The following is a 22488-nucleotide window of genomic DNA, read 5'->3' on the forward strand; positions in this document are numbered from 1 at the left end:
GGGCGGTCTTTGCGGGACCAGACTCTGGAAGGGCGTTCTTGGCGGGACGAGACTCTGGAAGGGCGGTCTCGGCGGGACGAGACTCTGGAAGGGAGGTCTCGGCGGGACAAGACTCTGGAAGGGCGGTCTCGGCGGGACAAGACTCTGGAAGGGTGGTCTCGGCGGGACAAGACTCTGGAAGGGCGGTCTCAGCGGGACAAGACTCTGGAAGGGCGGTCTCGGCGGGACCAGACTCTGGAAGGGCGGTCTCGGCGGGACCAGACTCTGGAAGGGTGGTCTCGGCGGGACAAGACTCTGGAAGGGCGGTCTCGGCGGGACCAGACTCTGGAAGGGCGGTCTCGGCGGGACGAGACTCTGGAAGGGCGGTCTCGGCGGGACGAGACTCGGCGGGACAAGACTCTGGAAGGGTGGTCTGCTCGGCGGCTGCTGGTGATGGTGGTTGTTCTCTGGATCGGGACGCGACACTCAAATGCTGATGGCTTCCCACCAGTTCAGTCCATCGAAGTTTGGGAGGTCGATGGCCTTGTGGATATTGGCCCCGATCCAGAAAAGCAGCTTAAGGGTTTCATCATAGAGGGGGCTAATGATGGCTCGACGAACAAAGTTCACCACAAAGGCGGAAAATTCTGTGCTCTCTTGAGCAATGGCGACAAAAATAGCCCTGTTGTCCATATGGGCTGGTCTGATCTTCTGTCACGGCCGGTTGCAGGAAGGCAGATGGAGACGAGGATATAATTCCAAAACGAAAGTTTATTGGTAATTAAACAGGACGGTAGAACAGGTAGCAACACACACTAAATATAACTCAACTGATAATGACAGTAACCATGGAGACAAAGGAGTGGCAGGAAAAGAACAAAGGAAAACAGGAACAAATCAAAACACAAACTGAAAGTCCAAACATACACTGACATGTGACACTTTCTACTTAAAATTTTCATATTTAATTAATTGTGTTACTTGCTGTTTCTTTGTAATTATTTGTGAAATTAATTTTTGATTTATTGCGATTTATGACGAGAAGGAAATCACATAGATAACCTTGTATATGCGCTTATGCGTTTATGAGTTTCCGGTGGTGGAAAGATTGTGTTTCCAGACCACTGCTGACAAAGCATCACCATTCAGACCAGTATCCAATCCAATCCAACTTTATTTGTTAAGCACTTTAAAACAACCAAAGTTGACCAAAGTGCTGTACAGGAAAATAAATAAGAAAACATAAATAAAAAACATAACAGCTCACATGAGGCGCAAAATTCCATATAAAATACAACAATAAAATGAAACGACATCAACATGAGTACAAATAATAGCCACTAAATAAAGCAATCAAAATAAGAAATTAAATCAAGTAAATAAAGTCGACATCTTACTAGGTGTCAAAGGCCACAGAGAAAAGATGGGTTTTAAGACGGGTTTTAAAAACAGACAGAGAAGAGGCCGGCTTAACGTGCAGAGGCAGATCATTCCATAGATTAGGAGCAGACACAGCAAAGGCACGGTCCCCTCTGAGCTTCCACTTAGTTTTAGGCACACTCAGGAGCAGCTGATCATCTGACCTAAGAGAGCGGACGGGTGTATAAGAATGTAGAAGCTCAGAGAGGTATGGCGGGGCAAGACCATTCAGGGATTTAAAAGCAAATAACAGAATTTTAAAATGGATGCTAAATTGAATAGGCAGCCAGTGGAGTGAGGCTAAAATAGGGGAAATGTGCTCATATTTACGTGTGCCAGTTAAAAGACGTGCAGCTGCACTCTATACCATCTGGAGACGGGTGAAGTAGGACCCACTAACCCCCAAATACAGTGCATTACAGCAATCCAGCCGAGTAGTAAGAAAGCCGTGGATTACAGTCTCAAAATGCTGTCTTGACAGAATTGGCTTTATTTCGGCCAGCTGCCTCAAATGGAAGAAGCTTGATTTGACAACAGCCTTGATCTGACTGTCAAACCAGTTAAAAGACGTGCAGCTGCATTCTATACCATCTGGAGACGGGTGATGGAGGACACACTAACCACCAAATACAGTGCATTACAGCAATCCAGCCGAGTAGAAACAAAGGCGTGGATTACAGTCTCAAAATGCTGTCTTGACAGAATTGGCTTTATTTTGGCCAGCTGCCTCAAATGGAAGAAGCTTGATTTGACAACAGCCTTGATCTGACTGTCAAACTTAAGCTCAGGGTCCACTTTAACCCCTAGCCGTTGAAATTGAAAAAGTTCAGAGCCATCCAGGCCTTTATGTCGTCGAGACACTTAAGTAGCAGTCTGACAGAGTATTATTTTTTCTTTTTAAGAGGCACATAAATCTGACTGTTGTCTGCATATCAGTGGAATGAAATGCCGTGCTTCCTAAGTATGGAACCAAGTGGGAGCAAATAGAGAGAGAAAAGGAGAGGGCCAAGAACTGAGCCCTGTGGGACCCCACACAAGAGAGGAGCAGAGGAGGATACAGAGTCACCTAGGCTGACACAGAAAGTTCGATCAGCCAAGTACGACCTGAACCACTCCAGAGCTATGCCCCTGATGCCCACCCACTGCTTCAAACGTGAGATCAATATTTCATGATCCACTGTGTCAAATGCAGCAGTTAAATCTAAAAGCACAAGGATAACACAGTCACCAGAGTCAGTAACTAAAAATATATAATTAAAAACTCTTAAAAGAGCTGATTCGGTGCTGTGCAGGGTTTTAAAAACAGATTGGAAAACCTCTAGAATATTATGTTCTTCCAGAAAGGCCATTAATTGACTGTGCACAATCTTCTCCAGGATTTCTGAGAGGAAAGGCAGTCTGAAAATAGGCCTGAAATTAGCAAGAACTGCAGGGTCTAGAGCAGGTTGTTTAATCAGAGATTGCTGCATGTTTAAAATTTTCAGGGACCACACCTGTGGTCAGAATACTATTTATGACTGCAACAACAGATGGTCCTACAGTGGGGAAAACCTCCTTAAATAGTCGAGGGGGGACAGCATCATTTGGAGAACCTGAGGGCTTTAAATGTCCAACAACCACCTGTAAAAAGTCACAGGCTCAAAATGATCAAAGACAGCAGAGCAGGGGACAGAGATTGAGGGGTCATAAGCTGAAGGTGAAATCTGAGCCCTAATGGAAGTGACCTTATCAATAAAAAAGTAAAGGAAGTTTTCACACACAGCAGGGGATGCCTCCATACAGGCAGTCTGCGGGGCATTTAGAAGTGAGTCAATAGTGTTAAACAAAACACGAGGCTTGTGACAGTTTGACAGGATAATATCCGAGAAATGTTTTCTTTTAGCATCTTTCACAGTTTTCTGATAATGACGCCAGCAGTCCCTTAACATTTGAAAAGACACCTGCAGTTTGTCCTTCTTCCACTTGCGCTCAGCTCTACGGCACTCACGTCTGACAGCATGAGTCGTGTCATTTAGCCAGGGCTCAGATTTAGCGCGTAATGGATACTCATAATGGAAGCAACATGACGCGCTAGTTTTTCCAGGGGCGCCGATGCCACGGCGAAATGAAAACATCTCAACTTTTCAGAATGCCTCAAGCGCACCGCAGGTCATGTGACAAAAAACAATCAGCTTCGGCCTTTCCGTAACATCATCGAAAGCTCGGTCGAACAGCTGATCATAGCTGTACAGGGCGGGTTTTTCCTTCTCATCTCCAGAAATATATCTATTAGTAAAGCTAATGCAAGGGCTAGAAATCAATTAATCCTTTGCTGATACTTCTTTGTCGTCATCATGCTATGCATGGTTGCATAGCAACGACAGATGCCATGGGAGCGCAAGCGCTTCTAGGAGACAGCGGCAAGGCCGCGCTTTCCACACGTTTTTAGACGCAATATGTGAACGGCCTCTTGCAGAGTTGGCCAATTACAACATTTTTGTCATCCTTGATGAAATACTTCCACACATCTGACCTGTGGTGTCTGTTGGTGACGTTCGCCATTTTTAATTCATTTATGGTTAATGGACGTTCGAGTAGTCGATTGTTTCCGACAGTGTCAACTAGTGGTTGAAGTAGTTGATCTATCGACCACTCGACTAGTCTATGCAAGCCCTATTGCACACAGACTCAGGAATGATGGAGTTCTGACTGAAAGCAACCAAGAACTGAACAGCAGTGTAAGGGTTAATAATGCGACAGCGCCGTGCAACAGCGCGAGGTTTAACTGTATGACAGGCAAGAGCAGTCTCAAATAATACAGGCATATGGTCAGAAAACACTGTGTCACATATCTCTAAATTAAAAATGGGCAGACCATATGATAAAACAAGATCAAGTGTGTGCCTGTGTTCTTGTGTGGGTTCAGACACAGATTGCACAAGATTAAAAGAAGAAGACCAGTAGTCTACAGTGAGTCTACTGTGCCAAGACCTTCTCTCTCTGAGCACCAGTCACCCATCATGTCTGTCTGGCATGGCGAGTCTATATGTCATCTGACTGATCTTTATTCACTGTCCATTTTATCTATGATTATGATCTCCTCTCCACCTATTCCTAACAGTCATTTTCACTTGACATTTCTCTCAAAATTCCCAACATCTTTCACTGTCACTATCTCTATGTCTCTCAATTCAAATGAAAGCCCATTTTCTTAAATATTACACAAAATTTTAAATTTCATCTTTCCTCAAACCCTTCCTGGACCACAAAAGGAGATATTATACATAATGTTCATGCTGCTACTAAGTGAAAGTGACGGTTAAAGGGATACTTCAGGATCAGCTTTGTATTAGTAGAAAACCTGTAGTATTTTCGAATTACCATGCTTTCCACCCTCATGTCCCCCTGAGACGAGAGATTTATGTATTTTTCGTCTGGAAAAAATCCTCCGATGACGCAAAAATCGTCATTTTGCGTCATCGGAGGATTTTTTGGCCAGAGGCTAAAGACTACAGCCAGTAGTAGGGTCTGTCCCGCATGTTTTCAACCCACCCATAGAGGGTGGGATCTCACTCACAGAATGTACACATAGTGTCAGCCGTCTTTTTTTGGAAGCTAAGCTAGCAGGCTCTTGTTCTGTGGAGAAAACTGAGTAGTAGGGGTTGTCCGGCCGTCGAGATCGTCCAAAATGTCCAGGATTCGGCTTTTGCTTTCTGCAGTTGCCATTCATTGTTTACATGCACACCTTTTGTTTCAATCTAACTGAATTCATTCCGATTGGTGAATCTGAATGTAGTGTTTACATGAACGCTAAACAAGTGATCGGTTGATGTGGGTTTTAACATTGCTAAGAAAATTCCTGCTCCTCCGTGAGAGATACGAGACCGGTGCATCTCAGTAATCACGCCACCGGCCTCGCGTCATTCTCCCGCGCCCCTCAGCCTCGTCCTGCTCGCCACAGAAAACATAATGAATGGCGACTGTAGAACGCAAAAGCCGAATCCCGGACATTTTGGGCGATCTCGAAATCCCGGGCAGACTGACTCGTCACGGAGACTCACTAGTAGCCTAGCCTTGTTGTTTTAAACTGCGCTCTCTTACCGGTAGGTGTGGCTTGGGAGTGGCCTCGTAGGGCAGCGAAGCAAGTGCATTTTGGGAGTAGTTGTCTTTCATCCACATAAGCCAAAAATACATTTTCTGGCTTTTCTCAGTCTAGAAAGCTCCAAATTCAAAAATAATTTCACATCTCTTCTACATAAATGACCCATTTTAAATACACATTCATCTTTCCAGAGGTGAAGTATCCCTTTAAGTATGGTAGCCCATACTCAGAATTTGTCCCCTACATTTAACCCATCTAAGTTAGTGCACACACATTAGGAGCAGTGAGTAGTGAACACACACACACACACACACACACACACACACACACACACACACACACACACACACACACACACACACACACACACACACACACTGCAAACCATGGACACACACATCTGGAGCAGTGGGCAGACATTTTTTTCAGTGGAACCCGTGGAGCGATTGGGGGTTAGATGCCTTGTAGATGCCTGAGACACCTCAGTCATTTCCTGCCAGCATTGAGAATCAAACCCACAACCTTCAGGTTACCAGTCAAACTCTAACCAATAAGCCATGACTGACCCCAAATAAGAAGCAAATGATAACACCTGCTATCACACTCCAAAAACAGGGTATATTTAAGTCTTTTAAAGATCTGCACAAATAAAGTTAACACTGCATGTCCATACAGAACAATACAATATCCACATAAATCTCAGAATGTGTCTCAGATTCTTTTACTTAATTCTGCTACAAGATGGACAGACAGACAGACAGACAGACAGACAGACAGACAGACAGACAGACAGACAGACAGATAGACAGACAGACAGATAGATAGATAGATAGATAGATAGATAGATAGATAGATAGATAGATAGATAGATAGATAGATAGATAGATAGATAGATAGATAGATAGATAGATAGATAGATAGACTGACAGACAGACAGACAGACAGACAGACAGACAGGTAGGTAGATAGATAGATAGATAGATAGATAGATAGATAGATAGATAGATAGATAGATAGATAGATAGATAGATAGATAGATAGATAGATAGATAGATAGATAGATAGATAGATAGATAGATTTGTGTGAAGATAAGACCAAAATGTAAATTTTTCGCTTAAAATCTTTCCTTTCACGGAAGCTATCAAATATTGTTTATTTACATTTAAATATGACATGCCTAGTTGTGCTGTGCCAGGTTTGACGATACACTTTTGATGTCAATGAATTTCAAATGTGACATGTCTAGATGGGTTAATAGCAAGGGTTAGGGTTAGATATGCATAAGGGTGAGAATGCAATGACAGTTTTTCCTTTGAATCTGCACAGGCTGAAAATGAACACATGAAATTATTTCTCTAAGGACAATTTCCTTTTCAGACCATTGCATTCATGAAATATAACCTCATTATTGTTAAGAAACACCTTTTGTGTCCTCTATATATTTGTATTATTTATATATCTCAATTCCTCCATGTTTGTGTACACATTTGTTTGTTAGCATGTGTGTTTTGTGTGCGTGTAGTCATCCAAACCAGAGGGATTACTCAGATTTGTAATTAGTCCAACGGATGCTTCAGACAACTTAATTATGCTCCTTAATTAACATGCAGACCAAATGGAATACCAGGTGTTTGGTCTCCACAATTCAATTAACGCTCCTTAACGCCAGTCGACCTGCATGGCAGGGCAATACATGCAACAATTATGGATCAGGATTAGAACTGAGACATAGCTGAGTGACATATCAGAAGACATTATCATATACAAAAGAGGCATAATTTACTGCTACTAATGGCACACAGAAGGCCAGAATCATTCCTGGAATATGGAAGCTGTTCTAATGATCTGTGGAAATGGGACTGAAATGCACATCATTAGAACGAGACTAAAAACAAAGCCATGAGGCTGACACAACAGTGGGAACGGCGTTTGTGACATATGTCTTGTGTTATACACACCAAATCTTGTGTTAATTTTGTTCATTTTATATTCTAATAAATCTGGTTCTTATTACTATTGCATCCAGCATCAAGACGAGAATATTCATACTTTTGAGGCCAACGATTGTCTATCCATGTTTGCTTTTTTCATTATTCACGTCTGTACTATTATAGTGAAATATACTGTACTTCCTCATCTAAATGCTTTACTAGTTGGCATGAAAACGACGATGAGATGCCAGGCCCTGTGGTCCTGCTGGCCAGCGTGAGAATGCACGAGATTACTCTGGCACAGACTGCACACCCACACCTATATCAGTGTTGCACAGAAAGACACTGCATAAGACCAATGAGAAAACATTAAAGCGCCACTATCATGTTTTTTTTTGGATATTACCTTTAATGTAGTGTGCAATATAGCTATTTATGAATGTAAAAGGTCTGAAAGTGCACGATAAATCCCTGTGTATTCTACTAGTGACTCTTTCCTACTGAATTAAAGTATTTATATTTGTTAATCTGCGTCATGAGAGTTCCTGCACAAACCTATGTACTGTAGGTTTGTAACAAATCTCTTCATTGGCTGTCCGTGAACAGCGTCTACTTTGACCCTCAAACACTGTAGTTGTAGCTGAGACCCGGAAGAGTTTGGTTTATGTTGTCGACATGTCGAAAAGACACTCTTTTCTGCACAGCGAAAGCAAATACACTTTGCATGCACTTCCAAAGGATGAGGAATCGCAACGCTATCTCACGACCAATTCATAATAATTTATACGTTTTCATTACCAAATTCAGATATGGTAATGGGTGTTTCGTTTCTGACATGACTGAGCCATCTGACCAATCAGAGCAGAGTAGGAGAGGAGGGGTCTAGAGAAACCAGAATCCTTTATCGAGCCGTTTTTAGACATTGTGAGAAAAGAGGTGATGCTGCAATGTATATTATGTATATATAATAATATATATAATCCTAAATTGCCTAAGAATATTATTCACGTCGGCACTAATGATGTTCGACTCGGCCAGTCGGAGATCACCAAAATTAACGTTAAAGAGGTGTGTGAACTCGCAAGTACGATGTCAGGCACTGTAATTTGCTCTGGCCCCCTTCTTGTTCGCAGGAGTGCTGAGATACTTAGTAGATTGTCCTCACTCAATGGCTGGCTGGCTGTCTAAGTGGTGTCCGCAAAATAATATAGAATTCATAGACAATTGGAAAAGTTTTTGGGGCAGACCTGACCTGTTGAAAAGAGATGGTATTCATCCCTCCTGGGATGGTGCTGCTCTTCTCTCTAGTAATATGGCACATAGTCTTAGAGCTCAAACATGACAATCTGGGGCTCAGGTCAGGAAGCAGACAGACTGGCTAAACCGACCGTCTGCTAGCTGTCTCACGTCACCAAGGTCAGATAAATCCCATCACATAGAGACTCTTTCACCAAGATATCATCAAATAGAGACTGTGTCTTTTCCCCGAATAAGGACATACAAAAAACTTCCAAACCCATCTAATGGTAAAAATTTAATTGATGTTCAACAAATAAAAAACAAATATAATAGAAATGAGCAAATGATAAAGCTTGGGTTGCTGAATATTCGATCCATTACTTCGAAAGCACTTATTGTTAATGATATGATTACAGACTATAACCTAGATGTGCTGTGTTTGACAGAAACATGGCTAAAACCAAATGATTACATTACTTTAAATGAGTCCACCCCCAAGATTACGGTTATAAACATGAACCTCGTCTGAAAGGCAAAGGAGGAGGTGTTGCTGTAATTCAAAGTAATATTTTCAAAATTACTAAGAAGTCTAGTTTCAAATATAATTCTTTTGAAGTGTTGGTGCTTAATGTAACAATATATAGTGTAAATGATAAACCACGTATTAGATTTGTACTGGCTACTGTATACAGGCCACCAGGGCACACTCTGTCAGTTCAAATCTAGACTAAAAACACATCTCTTTGGCCTAGCAGACACATAACACATTAAAGGACTTCTATAATTCAATGTCAGGCTGCACAGTTTAGGTCAGTCGGAACTGGGAACATTCCCCATAAATCCTGATGTACTTGTTACATCATAAGAAGGATGGCATCTACGCTAATATTAGTCTCTCTGTTTCCAGGCCGTATCCAGATCTGATGAAGGTCCTTCATCAGATCTGGATCCAGGCCGTATCCAGATCTGATGAAGGACCAGCACCTGGACATGATGACAACGCATTCCTGAAGGGTCAACCAGTCCCTCCCCATTTACTGAAGTCAGGCAGATCCCGGTCGTATCCAGATCAGATGGTGGACCTGCACCTGGACCCATCCATGACGCATCCCTGAAGTGCCAGCCTCATCAGCCCTGTGAAGGCCTCATCGACACGACAGCCATCGGCACTGATCCTCAACAAACTCGTCTCCATACCGGCGTGACTCCGACCTCCAACCAGATGGAACAGAATAAATATTCTGAATGTTCTGATCCAATCTGACTTCTGACCTGTAATGCTGCCTGGATCATAATCATACACTGTTCGCTCGTTGGCCAGAGGAGAACTGGCCCCCGACTGAGCCTGGGTTCTCCCAAGGTTTTTTTCTCCATTCTGTGACCTGATGGAGTTTTGGTTCCTTGCCACTGTTGCCTTGGCTTTTGGCTTGCTTAGTTGGGGACATTTAATATTCAACAATATTATTGATCTGCCTAACTTAAGTTGGACAATGACGCAATTTTCTTCTAGAAACAAACTTTGTTGTATTATTTTCATGTTATCACTGTGAAGCTGCTTTGATACAATCTGTATTGTAAAAAGAGCTATATAAATAAAGGTGACTATTATGTGTTGCATGTAAACTTATTGTAGGAGACTCCAAAACAAAATTAGGAACCTTTAAAACAAAAATAAACTTCAGTGTTTAAAGTCGGCATGAATTAAAAATTGACCCTATTTTCTAAATGCGTACTATTATAAATAATTAATCCATGCATATATTTTTGAGCTTGTCATGTTTAATAAAAAGTCATAACTTGATCTCCCAGTGAAACAACAGACTTGACTTTTCTCTAGTGATGTACACTGTAAAAAATGATTTTTTTTAAACGTGTAAATAAAACTTGTAAATAAAATCATTTTAGTGCATTGCAAGTCTTTCTTCTCCAAAATGCACATTTCATTCAATTTGTTATTGCTGTTTCATTTGTAATTATTTGTGAAATGTACTAGCACTATCTGAGTGAAAATTGTTTCAAAGTAAACACTCTCAGAAAAAAAAGTTACAAAAGCTGTCACTGGGGTGGTACCCTTTCCTATTATGTCCACTTTAGGTGCTAATATGCACCCTTAAGGGGTAAATAAGGTATAGAGTTGTACTGTTCCTTTTGAAAGGGTATACCGCACCATTGATTGTACTTTTTTTCCCTGAGAATGTAGACCAGATTTTTCCAATCATTTTGTACAAATTGTACATTGCCGTTCTCACACAGCGGGTTTGCCATTGGACCAAATGTAGTTTGCACTGCCCCATGCCAATAGTCTCTCTCTGTAAGGTAATAAGGGAAATCAATGGAGTGTCCTCTACGGACGTCGCAGTGCTGAAGCAACTACATATATCTTTTAATGTGTCACATGTAGTGTGCTGATGACTCTTGCAGTGGCAGTAACGGCTCTCACAAGAGCCATTCCAATGCAAAGCTTGCATTATATTGGGTTCACAAATTAATCTGTGCAGAAATGTGCTGCACAAACTGTTAAGGTCAGGCCGAAATGATTGGGGACCTTGTTAAAAATAAACTTCAGGCACTCTTCCCTAATGTTGGGATGCTCTGGAAGGATATGCAGTGTAGCTTGTGCAAAACACAATTAGGAACAGCATGCTTTGGCATTTTAGTTGCTCTAGTGTTTAGGAGTAACAGTATCTTCTGCCCTTATTCCCTCGCAGTACAGTATGTTTTTATAGTAGATCTGTCACAGTTGTGTTCTGTCTGAGTCTTGTTTTCATTAGTCAACCTTTGATGTCTTCCTTTGTTCTGTTTTCCCGCCACTCCTTTGTATCTATGGTTACTGTCATTATCAGTTCAGTTTTGTCTCCTGTTTAGTCATCGTAATTTGTATCACCTGTGTTCTGTTAATCAGTGTTCATCTGTGTTTGTATTTAGTTCCATTCTGTTTCAGTCAGTCTTTGTCCGATCTACTTCGTATTAAGTGTGTGTGAACCCTCTGCCCGTCTTCTATGTACCAGTTTGATTTACACTCACCTAAAGTATTATTAGGAACACCTGTTCAATTTCTCATTAATGCAATTATCTAATCAACCAATCACATGGCAGTTGCTTCAATGCATTTAGGGGTGTGGTCCTGGTCAAGACAATCTCCTGAACTCCAAACTGAATGTCAGAAGGGGAAAGAAAGGTGATTTAAGCAATTTTGAGCATGGCATGGTTGTTGGTGCCAGACGGGCCGGTCTGAGTATTTCACAATCTGCTCAGTTACTGGGATTTTCACGCACAACCATTTCTAGGGTTTACAAAGAATGGTGTGAAAAGGGAAAAACATCCAGTATGCGGCAGTCCTGTGGGTGAAAATGCCTTGTTGATGCTAGAGGTCAGAGGAGAATGGGCCGACTGATTCAAGCTGATAGAAGAGCAACATTGACTGAAATAACCACTCGTTACAACCGAGGTATGCAGCAAAGCATTTGTGAAGCCACAACACTCACAACCTTGAGGCGGATGGGCTACAACAGCAGAAGACCCCACCGGGTACCACTCATCTCCACTACAAATAGGAAAAAGAGGCTACAATTTGCACGAGCTCACCAAAATTGGACAGTTGAAGACTGGAAAAATGTTGCCTGGTCTGATGAGTCTCGATTTCTGTTGAGACATTCAGATGGTAGAGTCAGAATTTGGCGTAAACAGAATGAGAACATGGATCCATCATGCCTTGTTACCACTGTGCAGGCTGGTGGTGGTGGTGTAATGGTGTGGGGGATGTTTTCTTGGCACACTTTAGGCTCCTTAGTGCCAATTAGGCATCGTTTAAATTATTATTATTATTATTATTAACTTATCTTTATTGCGAGGATTAACCCCTTGAGATGAGACATCTCGTTTTCGAGGGGGTCCTCCATGCCATGCAATGCCATGGCCTACCTGAGCATTGTTTCTGACCATGTCCATCCCTTTATGACCACCATGTACCCATCCTCTGATGGTTACTTCCAGCAGGATAATGCACCATGTCACAAAGCTCGAATCATTTCAAATTGGTTTCTTGAACATGACAATGAGTTCACTGTACTAAAATGGCCCCCACAGTCACCAGATCTCAACCCAATAGAGCATCTTTGGGATGTGGTGGAACGGGAGCTTCGTGCCCTGGATGTGCATCCCACAAATCTCCATCAACTGCAAGATGCTATCCTATCAATATGGGCCAACATTTCTAAAGAATGCTTTCAGCACCTTGTTGAATCAATGCCACGTAGAATTAAGGCAGTTCTGAAGGCGAAAGGGGGTCAAACACAGTATTAGTATGGTGTTCCTAATAATCCTTTAGGTGAGTGTATATCGTGAATAAAAGTTTGCATTGGAACTTTTGACTCTTCTTCGTCGTCTTCTGCCTGCACCACACCGTGACAAGATCAACATTGAATTCTCATTTTAATAGGTAAAGCAAAATTTGATTTCTCATGACCTCTGTAAGGATCAATTCATCAAATGTACCTGATCTATAACATTCACCCATATATTGTGCAACTAGGCAGATACAGTAAATAAAATCAGAGCTAAAGACAGTTTAAGGTTAAAGTCATGTTTGACCACAGTAATGCAACACTCCGTAGTCATCGCTCAGACTTTTCTGTGGATGTCTCTATCAAAGTTAATCAATCCTTATCAATAATAAAACAGAGTCCAGACCGGAGCCGAAATTCATTGGGAGTGTCAATTAACTCTGTGCATGTAGAAAACTAATACTCAACTGGATCTGTCAATGTCTTTTAGGCCTCATTAGCAAACAGAAATGAATTATGTATGATCGCCTTTTAAATCAATTATAAATTAAACCCTGCAATGGAAACAGCAGGTAACAGGAATCAAAGGAGCAGAAGGAGAGAGGAGAAAGTGTGAGTTTCAGCTTCTGTCATGGCACAAATGGCCTCCAAAGGAATTGCAATAAAAAAGAAAGAAATTCTTCCACCTTCATACTTTTATGGGTGCTTTTTAGCTACTGATATAACTGGAGTCTTCATCTCATGAGGGGACATAATATTACATTCTTTTGTGTAAAATGTTTCTTAATGAGGAAAAAATGGCAGTGCACCTTTAAGACCAGCAAAATGTCTCAGCTGATGCCTCATCGCACCGATGCTAACAGACAACGATCTGCAGATGTCACAGGGCAAAGCAGGAGTGAGTCTAAAAATAGCCATGCATTACTGTACCCACGTTTCCTTTACTTCCTCGCTGCCCTCCCTCCGAGAGCCACGTGCATGTCTCTTGTTGGCCCGCTCATGGGCTTTAGGGCTCACTATCATTTATTAAAATCGGCTGCAGGTTGCTGTGCCATTAGGAGAAACACTTTTCCTGGTGCTCTGGCAGCATGACATTATCAGATTGCAACTCAACATGACACTGAAAAATAACAAGAGGCCAATAAACCAATGATAAAGAAGAAAGAGTAGTAAAAAGGCAAGAGATTTAATCTTTGGGAAACTACTTTATAAGCTATTTTTTGTGTTGAAATTTACTATTGTGTATTTTTAAGGGCATGATGTGTGATACTGCTAATATAATGCCTATTGTGTTCATTATGCATGGCTGACAGTTAAGGCCCAGTTCTGTGTCTCTCTCTTTCTTTACTTGCCAGAGCACGACTGCAATGAGAAGAAAAACATATGAGTATTACGGTTGCGGATTAAAATTCAAATTGTGTTGCATGAGTTTATCTCGCCGACCAGAGAGAGAGCACGAAACCGAGAGCGAGAGAAAGTGAGGGAGGAGAGGAAGAAAAGCACTGTGCTCTGGAACAACAAACATGGACTATATTTGAGACAAAAAAGAGGATGCCTTCAGGTTTAATGTGTATATGTGTCAGAAGTTGCAAAGGTAACTCTACTTGGAGACAATTTGCCCTCCATTCAGGGTGGTTTTCAAGTGTGAAATGAAATTGGTTCTGCTGTTCGGACTGACACCTTTCACTCTCTCACTTTCTCTTTCTAGAAGTCACCATCCATCCATCCATCCATCCAGATTATGCAACTCAGGCTCATTGGAAATATGTGCAAAATTTCTGCAAAATTACATTGCTTCTTGTACGTTTTGTAACACTTTCGAGGTGAAATGCCTGGTGACTCAGTGGTGAGTGACACTGAAAGGTTAATGCTCTATAATGTACCACCACCAACCCTAAACCTGACCACATAAGCAAATGTGAGATAAAAATGTATTTGCTCTATTTCCCATGCTCTATTAGCTTACTTCTACAGTACATGTTTGAGGGATTTTTTATTGAGTGTTGAGACTCGAGCGACTGCATCACAAGTGCAATGTTGTACCAGATGAGATACAGAGCAAGTTTACTATGTCAGAAAAGCAGTACATATGGAGCTGATTATGTGATGCAAATATCATAACATATTAGTTTACAGATAATGCATATGGTAAAAGAGTTTTGAGTTCATAACATAGTATTGTGCAAGGAAACGTGTGAAAAAAGTCTTTATTAATCAATAATATGCCCCTGTGATCATAATTAGTTTGAAAAGGAGTAACATTTTTGGTGTTTTAAGTGTTTATTTTAGCTGGATGCTGCACTGAATTGTATGTATAGGTAGATTTTGCTAAATGAATTGTAGGGTGCATTATCTACAACAGCTGCATAAAACAACCCCTAAGAAACTTTTTGGAAACTGATTAACATTATACTTGGAACAGGAAAGTTGGCGTAAGGAGTAAGTTATTACATTTTGATGAAAGATAACGAAGATCAGCATTTTTTTCTTTTGCACAACATTCTTTTGCGTACTAATCTCTCAGAACATCTTTATCCCAGACTCTCCAGACTCTATCTGTTGTTCACAAACGCAGGAAGCAGGCCAGCAGACCACTCAAAGTATTAATTGACAGTCAGTGTAGACCAGGTGTCACCAACCCTGCTCCTGGAGGGCTACAGTCCTGCAGATTTCAGCTCCAACCCCAATCAAACACACCTGGACCAGCTAATCAAGCTGTTCAGGGTTGCTTGATAATTACAGGCAGGTGTGTTGGAACAGGGTTGGACCTAAAGTCTGCAGGACAGTAGCCCTCCAGGAGCAGGGTTGGTGACACCTGGTGTAGACCAACATAACCGACCTCTGCAAGACCTGCCAGACATCAGACCACCTCGAGCCAAAGCACGTTGGGGCATCATGAGCAAGAGTCAACGTTTCTTTGTGTTTGCTTGTGTGTTTGTATGTGTGGGAGTGTTCGCAAACCTAAACCCCAGCTAATATCATTACCAGTCATGCTGCTCCAATATAACCCCACTATGGAGACATAAAAGACCTCAATCAATTCAGGTCTAGACACTACTGGCCAATCAATAAACACATAACATCACAAATAAAATGGAAAGCACAAAGAATAGCTTCAGGTCTATATGGTGAAGGCTAAAAGAAAAAAGGAGGGAGAGAAGAGGAAAAGCAAGAGGGGGAATTGGCAAGTCCTGAGGGATCCATTTGTTTGTTGTAATCGGGTATGATGATCTCAGATATGCACCTGCTGGAGTCTCAAACATGGATAGAGCAAACTAACAGCATCCCATAATCAAACATGCACTTATGCTGTGTATTAACAGCAGGGGCAACCTGCTGGATGTATGGCATAATCCATGGTACGCAGAAACAAATTGTAAGCAAAGGTCGCTGGGTCACAGCACCTATTCGTTTACATTTATCCGTCCTCATTGCAATGGCGAGATCATTGCATTCATGCGCTCAATAGACATGACTGTGATCGGTTACAATACTCAGTGCTGCAACCTTTGGCGTAAATAGATCTAAATATAATGCTACAAAAACACTGTTCATGGCTAGTTAATCTCAGCGGCTATAATAGTAAAAATGTAATAACCGTTTTCGAAAGAGTTCCACTTGTAATACTTATTCCATATGAAATGGTGATAGCCAATCATAGCAATGGTCATTTACACTGAAGTCTTAAGGAGACACATCCCTTTAAATGAAGTTTAAATAAGAGTAGATTTGGACTTTAATTTCTAAATTACTTAACATTAATTTAGCTAAATTAGGACAATTATAACAATCCTACAAACATTATACTGTCAATGGAATTCAGAACACAACAAATCACAAATGGTTGACATGAAGTGCACTATATAGAGTCCAGGAAGCAATTTCGGACACAGTTTTCGACTTTAATAAATACACACCTGTGGACTCTTGACACAGGCTCTCAAACTTTAGCTCAAGTACAACAGAGTGTCGCCTAATTATCTGTTCATTCAGTGGGGCTTTATTTGCCACATTATGCATATTTACTTCCTGACCCCCTCCACACATGAACATGTGGCTGAGGTAATACACCAGACAGAAGGCTGATTACACACATGCACAAGTCTTCCAAACACTCATATCCACGAACACACGAATGAAAGCATCTCTTCATTACCTTTATGACCTCAATCAGGGTGAAGATCCCCCCAACTCACCCTCATTAATTATCTATACACACACACACACACACTGAAACACACATCCTCCATGTGTCCTTCCTGTCCCATTCACAATTATTGCAACCTCCATGACCACTTCACTAGGTTAAAGAAATAGTAGAGGCTCCGTATAAATTCTTATCATCTATGTCATTTATAACTCTCATGTTGTTTCAAAACTATGACTTTTTTCCTCTGTGGAACACAAAGAAGAATCCTTTTGGAACAGCAGCAACTCAGCCACGAAGTGGAAGACCATGTAAAGTCAATGTCACTGAATGCTGAGGCACATGGTGCTTAAAGTCATCAACACCCGATTGGCCTTTCCATTTTGATTATATTATAATGCTTTTCATTTGATGTGAAGCACTTTGGTCAGTCTGTGGCTGTTTTAAATGTGCTATATAAATAAAGTAAACTTGAAACTTGAACACCCTGATGATTCCATAGAGTTCCAAACTTCCACTGGCATTAATATCAGCAAAAAAACTGTGCGGCAGGATCTTCATGGAACGGGTTTCCATGGCCGAGCAGCTGCATGCGAGCCTCACATCACCAAGTACTGTACAACACTTGTGTAAAACAGTGTGTAAAACACGCCTGCAGTCTAAACATGTTCTGGGGAGTGACGAATCACAGAACACACTTCTTTGGTTGGCGATCTGATGGGCGAGTCAGGGTTTGGTGGTTAGCAGGAGAACATTACCTGAGTGACTGCATTGTGCCAACTGTAAAGTTTGGTGGAGGAGGGATACTGGCGTGGGGCTGTTTTCAGGGGTTGGGCTAGGCCCTTACTTCCAGTGAAGGGAAATCTTAATGCTTCAACATTCCAAGACATTTTGGACAATGCTATGCTCTCATCTTTGTGGGAACAGTTTATAGAAGGCCCTTCTCTATTCCAGCATACCTGTGCCCCAGTGCACAAAGCAACGTCCATAAATACACAATTGGATGAGTTTGGTGACTGACCCGCACAGAGCCCTGACATCAACTCCATCCAACACCTTTGGGATGAACTGAAACGGAAATTACGAGACAAGTCTTCTCGTCCAACATCAGTGCCTGACCTCACAAATACTCTACTGGATGACAGGGCAAAAATTCCCACAGAAACGCTCCAAAATCTTGTGGAAAGCCTTCCTACAAGAGTGGAGACTATTACAGAAACTAAAATGTTTTTCCTCTATGGAATACAAAGAATACATTTTAAAGACTGTATGGAAAAGAGTGGTGCGAACGATTAAAGCATACAGTATCATTCTCAAGCTGCATATGAGGAATTATCATTTCCATGCAATAATCATTTAAACAAATCTAAAATAATTAAGCTAATCAGATGGCTTCAGATATCATAATTCCCAAACATAATGAGGCAGAATAACAGAAATTACTTAGTGATATGGCATTTAAAGAAAGAACACATGACCTTTTCCTGTTGCTTGATTACAGGAACAAATTTTACTTACAAAACATCCTGCCACCCACCCAACACACAACACACAGACACAACATCTATTTAATCACAGCCATCTCTCAAAGTTAAGGCTGCAGTTAAGTCCACCTATACACAAATGCATCGGTGTGTACGATGAAAAACAACTTGTACTCTTACACCTGCACACTCAGCACCCAGTCAGCCACTACAGTTTTTACGACCCCCCCACCTCGCTCATTGGCGTATCCCTGCGGCATACAGAAGTGCTGGCCTTTCCATTCTCATATCTCTCTCTCTGCAAGCACTCAGCTATTAAGCCTCTACCATGATGGGTGGTGGCAGTTTAATGTATTTATGTCTAGGGGAGAAAAAAACTGATTTTACTGCCCCCTAAAGGTGTGGAGGGGAACAAGTTAGCAGAATGTTATAAGTACTGTAACATGGTATGTGACGATGAATAAAAATCTAATACATACATTTATAAATATATAAATTAAAAATGTAATAAATTAAAATATTTCTAAACAACATTACCCAGTTTGGTTTTGTCTAGATCAGAGGAATTTCTAACAAAAAGCTAAACAAAGAAATAATAAATACATACAGGGCTTGTATAATTAAAAGAGAACTTCGGTCAATATTAACATTGAGCTCATTTTTTTGTAAATTTGGAGTGCTATCAGTACAGAGAACAACGACAAAAATCGGTGTTGCCTACACCGTGTTATCCTCTTTTTAAAATTTGCACCCTGTTGACTTCAATGGGGCAAGTTTTAAACCTGCTTTTAGCCTCTTAACATCCTTGATGTGTCATTACAAGTGCACAGCCAATGTGAGTGATTCCTTCAGAGTGAACACGGTGAATCTGACTGCAGTAGATGTGAAAGATATGAAGAAAAGAGATGTTAATTCAGCCAGCGCACATACCTGTATTTACTTCCTGTTTTCGGTCGAAGTCCACAGTAATCGATTGTCGAGTTCACGCGCGTGATCATAGGTAACTAAACCTATGCGGGTGAACTCGACAGTCGACTACTGTGGACTTCGACCGAAAACAGGAAGTAAATACAGGTATGTGCTGCCTCTCAATACTAAATTGAGTTCTTTTTCACTGCTTATTGTGTTTAAACAGTCAAATACACACAAAATAATGTCAAAAAGCTGGTCTTGGCGAATGTTCACGTAAACACAGTCAGTTATGATTTAAGTGAACGTACACAGTTGAGAAAGAAAATGCATGTGTAACAGTATAATGGATCCGTGCGTCATGCCTTAAAGTCCCACTCCGATCATATTTTGAGCTATTTTTAAACATTCTCAGTGGTCTTTAAATTATGATTATGCCGTTTTTAGCCAAAATCACAAAACCTGTGCCGTTTTCTGGGACTTCGCTTCAGCAGAGCGGCAGTAGCTCATTAGCAATTCGCCTCTGCGTTGTGGGCGGAGCCGTTGGCACGGAGACGACCGAATTATTATTATCCGAAGTTAATCAAAAGTTATCACCGATCATTATTTCACTCCGAGACGACGCGGGAAAAAACAGCTCGACTTCGCCTCGATATTTCATCCCTCCCACAGTGAATCAATCAGGACATATTTAGTATCAGTGGATTGCTCGGAATTTCGGGATTATTAAGATGCTACTGTCACCGCTCTATCTGAAAAACTGACTGACTCTCTCACGAGTGATGGGCTTGACACACGAGGGGACAAACGACTGCGACAGGCGAAACTCGTCGCCACCCGGCGTGTGCAAGTCTACTTGAACGAGCGTGGAATTTCACATGCACGAATGTCGCCTGTTGCTTGGCTGGAGGAGTATGAGCTTGTGGCCCCGCCCAGTGGAGTTACTAGGTCACAACTCCAGTCTATTTTAGCCGGCATTTTAGCGTCTGCTACTGATTCACAGCCATTTGAATGCAGAAATACTCCGAAATACAACTTTGAGCTTATTTTTCTCAAGATATGTCCTCTAACATCAGAAAAATGCCACAAGAACATGTTAACACCTAGAAAAACATGATTTTCATCGGAGTGGGTCTTTAAAGTGACAGTAGCCTAATATATCTGCTGCCAAATTATGAGATAATATTAAAACTAATTATATGGCAATTGGTATCAATGTCAAAACTGTAGCCAGTGAAAATGCTGAGTGGCCACAGTGGCTGGTGAGCAAAAAGTTAATGTCAAGCCCTGTAAACATACTAGATAAAACCCAACAGGCAAATATTACTGAATATTAAATCCACTGTGATATCACAAATAAATGTGACTGATATGCAATATTAATAACATTTTTAAAGTTTTATTAAACTGACCTCAGCAAAAACATACAATTTAATAAATCCAAACAGAAAATTTGCAGTGGTGTATGTCTACAGTAATCAGAAAATCATTTGGAAACTAATTGCATTAATTCATGTTTAATATCTGGGGTCTCTGAAATTCCAAACAGAAGTAATGGAACTTTTTGATGTTTCATGGATGTAATTAAGATTTTCTATTTATAAAATAAGTTCCTTTAAGTTTTGGAAAAGTCACAAAGCCATCAACCTGACACTTTCTTAGACCCCAAAAGTTAGTTAATGTTCAAAAAATTCACACAATACTAAATGTATTTTGTTACTTCTGTGGTTTATAAAGCAGGGCTGAAGCAGACAGATCCGATGAGGATTGTATGTGATTAAATTTGACAATTTAAATCAGCGTGAACGCACTCATTCAAACATTCAAAAGCTGGATAAAGTAATAAACATCACAGAGCCCAGAAACAGATAGCCAAGATTAATCAAGTGCAAAAATGGTTATTTACAGCCAAAACCATTTTGCAGGCATTAAATTGCACTAATATCTATATTTGGTGAATGAGAGCATGTTGTAGGGAATACTAGGGAGAGGGAGCACTTAAAAAGAAGATTATTCGCTCGATTATAACAGCAACCCAAAGAGACTAATCCTCTGTAGATTTCTCGCCTGGCTGCCACCTTCATTTCCTAATGGCACAAAGAGGAATATAATCCAACTTTCTCACATATTTTTAAAGAGCAGGCAGTCTTATTGTGGCCTAATAAACATGAATGAAAAGATTTACAGAGAGAAAAATGGAGAGATGATAGATAGAAAGAAATAAGCATGTTTATAAGGATCATTCCAGTAGGAGAATGCACCTCCAGTAGCTTTTTATATACAATAACATAATCATTTCTCGTGAACGCACCTCTCCGTGAAGTTTCGGAGGACGGTGAGCAGGTTAGACAGCATGTTTGCCTTGCTTCTCGTCTTTTCCGGTGCTTAGGGCATGGGTTGCTCTGCCTGGAAAAGAATGAATAAAATGAAGATAATACACAATAAACAGAAAGAATGCAACAATTAATTGTTTACTGTAAGAGTTTTGTTAACATTCATACTACAACATCATATCCAAAAGGACCAATTGTGAAACTTATAAATCATGGGTTTATGAATGATTGCTCTATGGATTCTATTTGTACATTGAAAAATATTTTGTGCGGGATTTACTTTTTCCCTCAGAAAATTCTAGTAAATTTCACAAATAATTAAGAAGAAAGGCAAGTAACACATTGAATTAAACGTTACATTTTGAAGTAGAAAGACTGAAATAGTAGTTTCTTTGAAAGAACATTTTTGAAAGGTTAGTATCTAGAAATATATAAAGTCAGAGGTATAAAGAAAGACATTTAACATGTTCTTCTCTTTATGAAATGTTTTGCTTGAAAAGTGTTATATTTCTTTCAAATAAATGCCACTTGTTTTGATATTTTGTTATGTAATTATTTATTTTGACATTCAAGCGTCCAAATACTTTTTAAGGGCCACTATAGGTAAAAAGGAAAGACTGCAAGAAGGGAAGTAGATCCATTTTTCAAGGAGATTCTTCTCATCCACTATTACAATGTTCTT

General features: G+C 40.7%; 2 protein-coding genes across 5 annotated transcripts in view; one reads left to right on the top strand and one right to left on the bottom strand.

The window, feature by feature from the left end:
* The window catches only part of lbhl (LBH regulator of WNT signaling pathway, like), a 489980-nt gene that overhangs the window by 295833 nt on the left and 171659 nt on the right, over positions 1 to 22488 (top strand). The window lies entirely within an intron of this gene.
* The window catches only part of sphkap (SPHK1 interactor, AKAP domain containing), a 140693-nt gene that overhangs the window by 61818 nt on the left and 56387 nt on the right, over positions 1 to 22488 (bottom strand). For all 4 annotated transcript variants that reach the window (XM_079874332.1, XM_079874335.1, XM_079874336.1 and 1 more), the window contains one exon: positions 21785 to 21879. In XM_079874332.1, the coding sequence (XP_079730458.1) occupies positions 21785 to 21828 (44 nt within the window). In that variant the 5' untranslated portion in view covers positions 21829 to 21879. Of the gene's footprint in view, positions 1 to 21784; positions 21880 to 22488 lie in introns of those variants that run through there.

Source organism: Squalius cephalus, assembly GCF_949319135.1.
Source record: "Squalius cephalus genome assembly, chromosome: 6".
NCBI lineage: Eukaryota > Metazoa > Chordata > Actinopteri > Cypriniformes > Leuciscidae > Squalius > Squalius cephalus.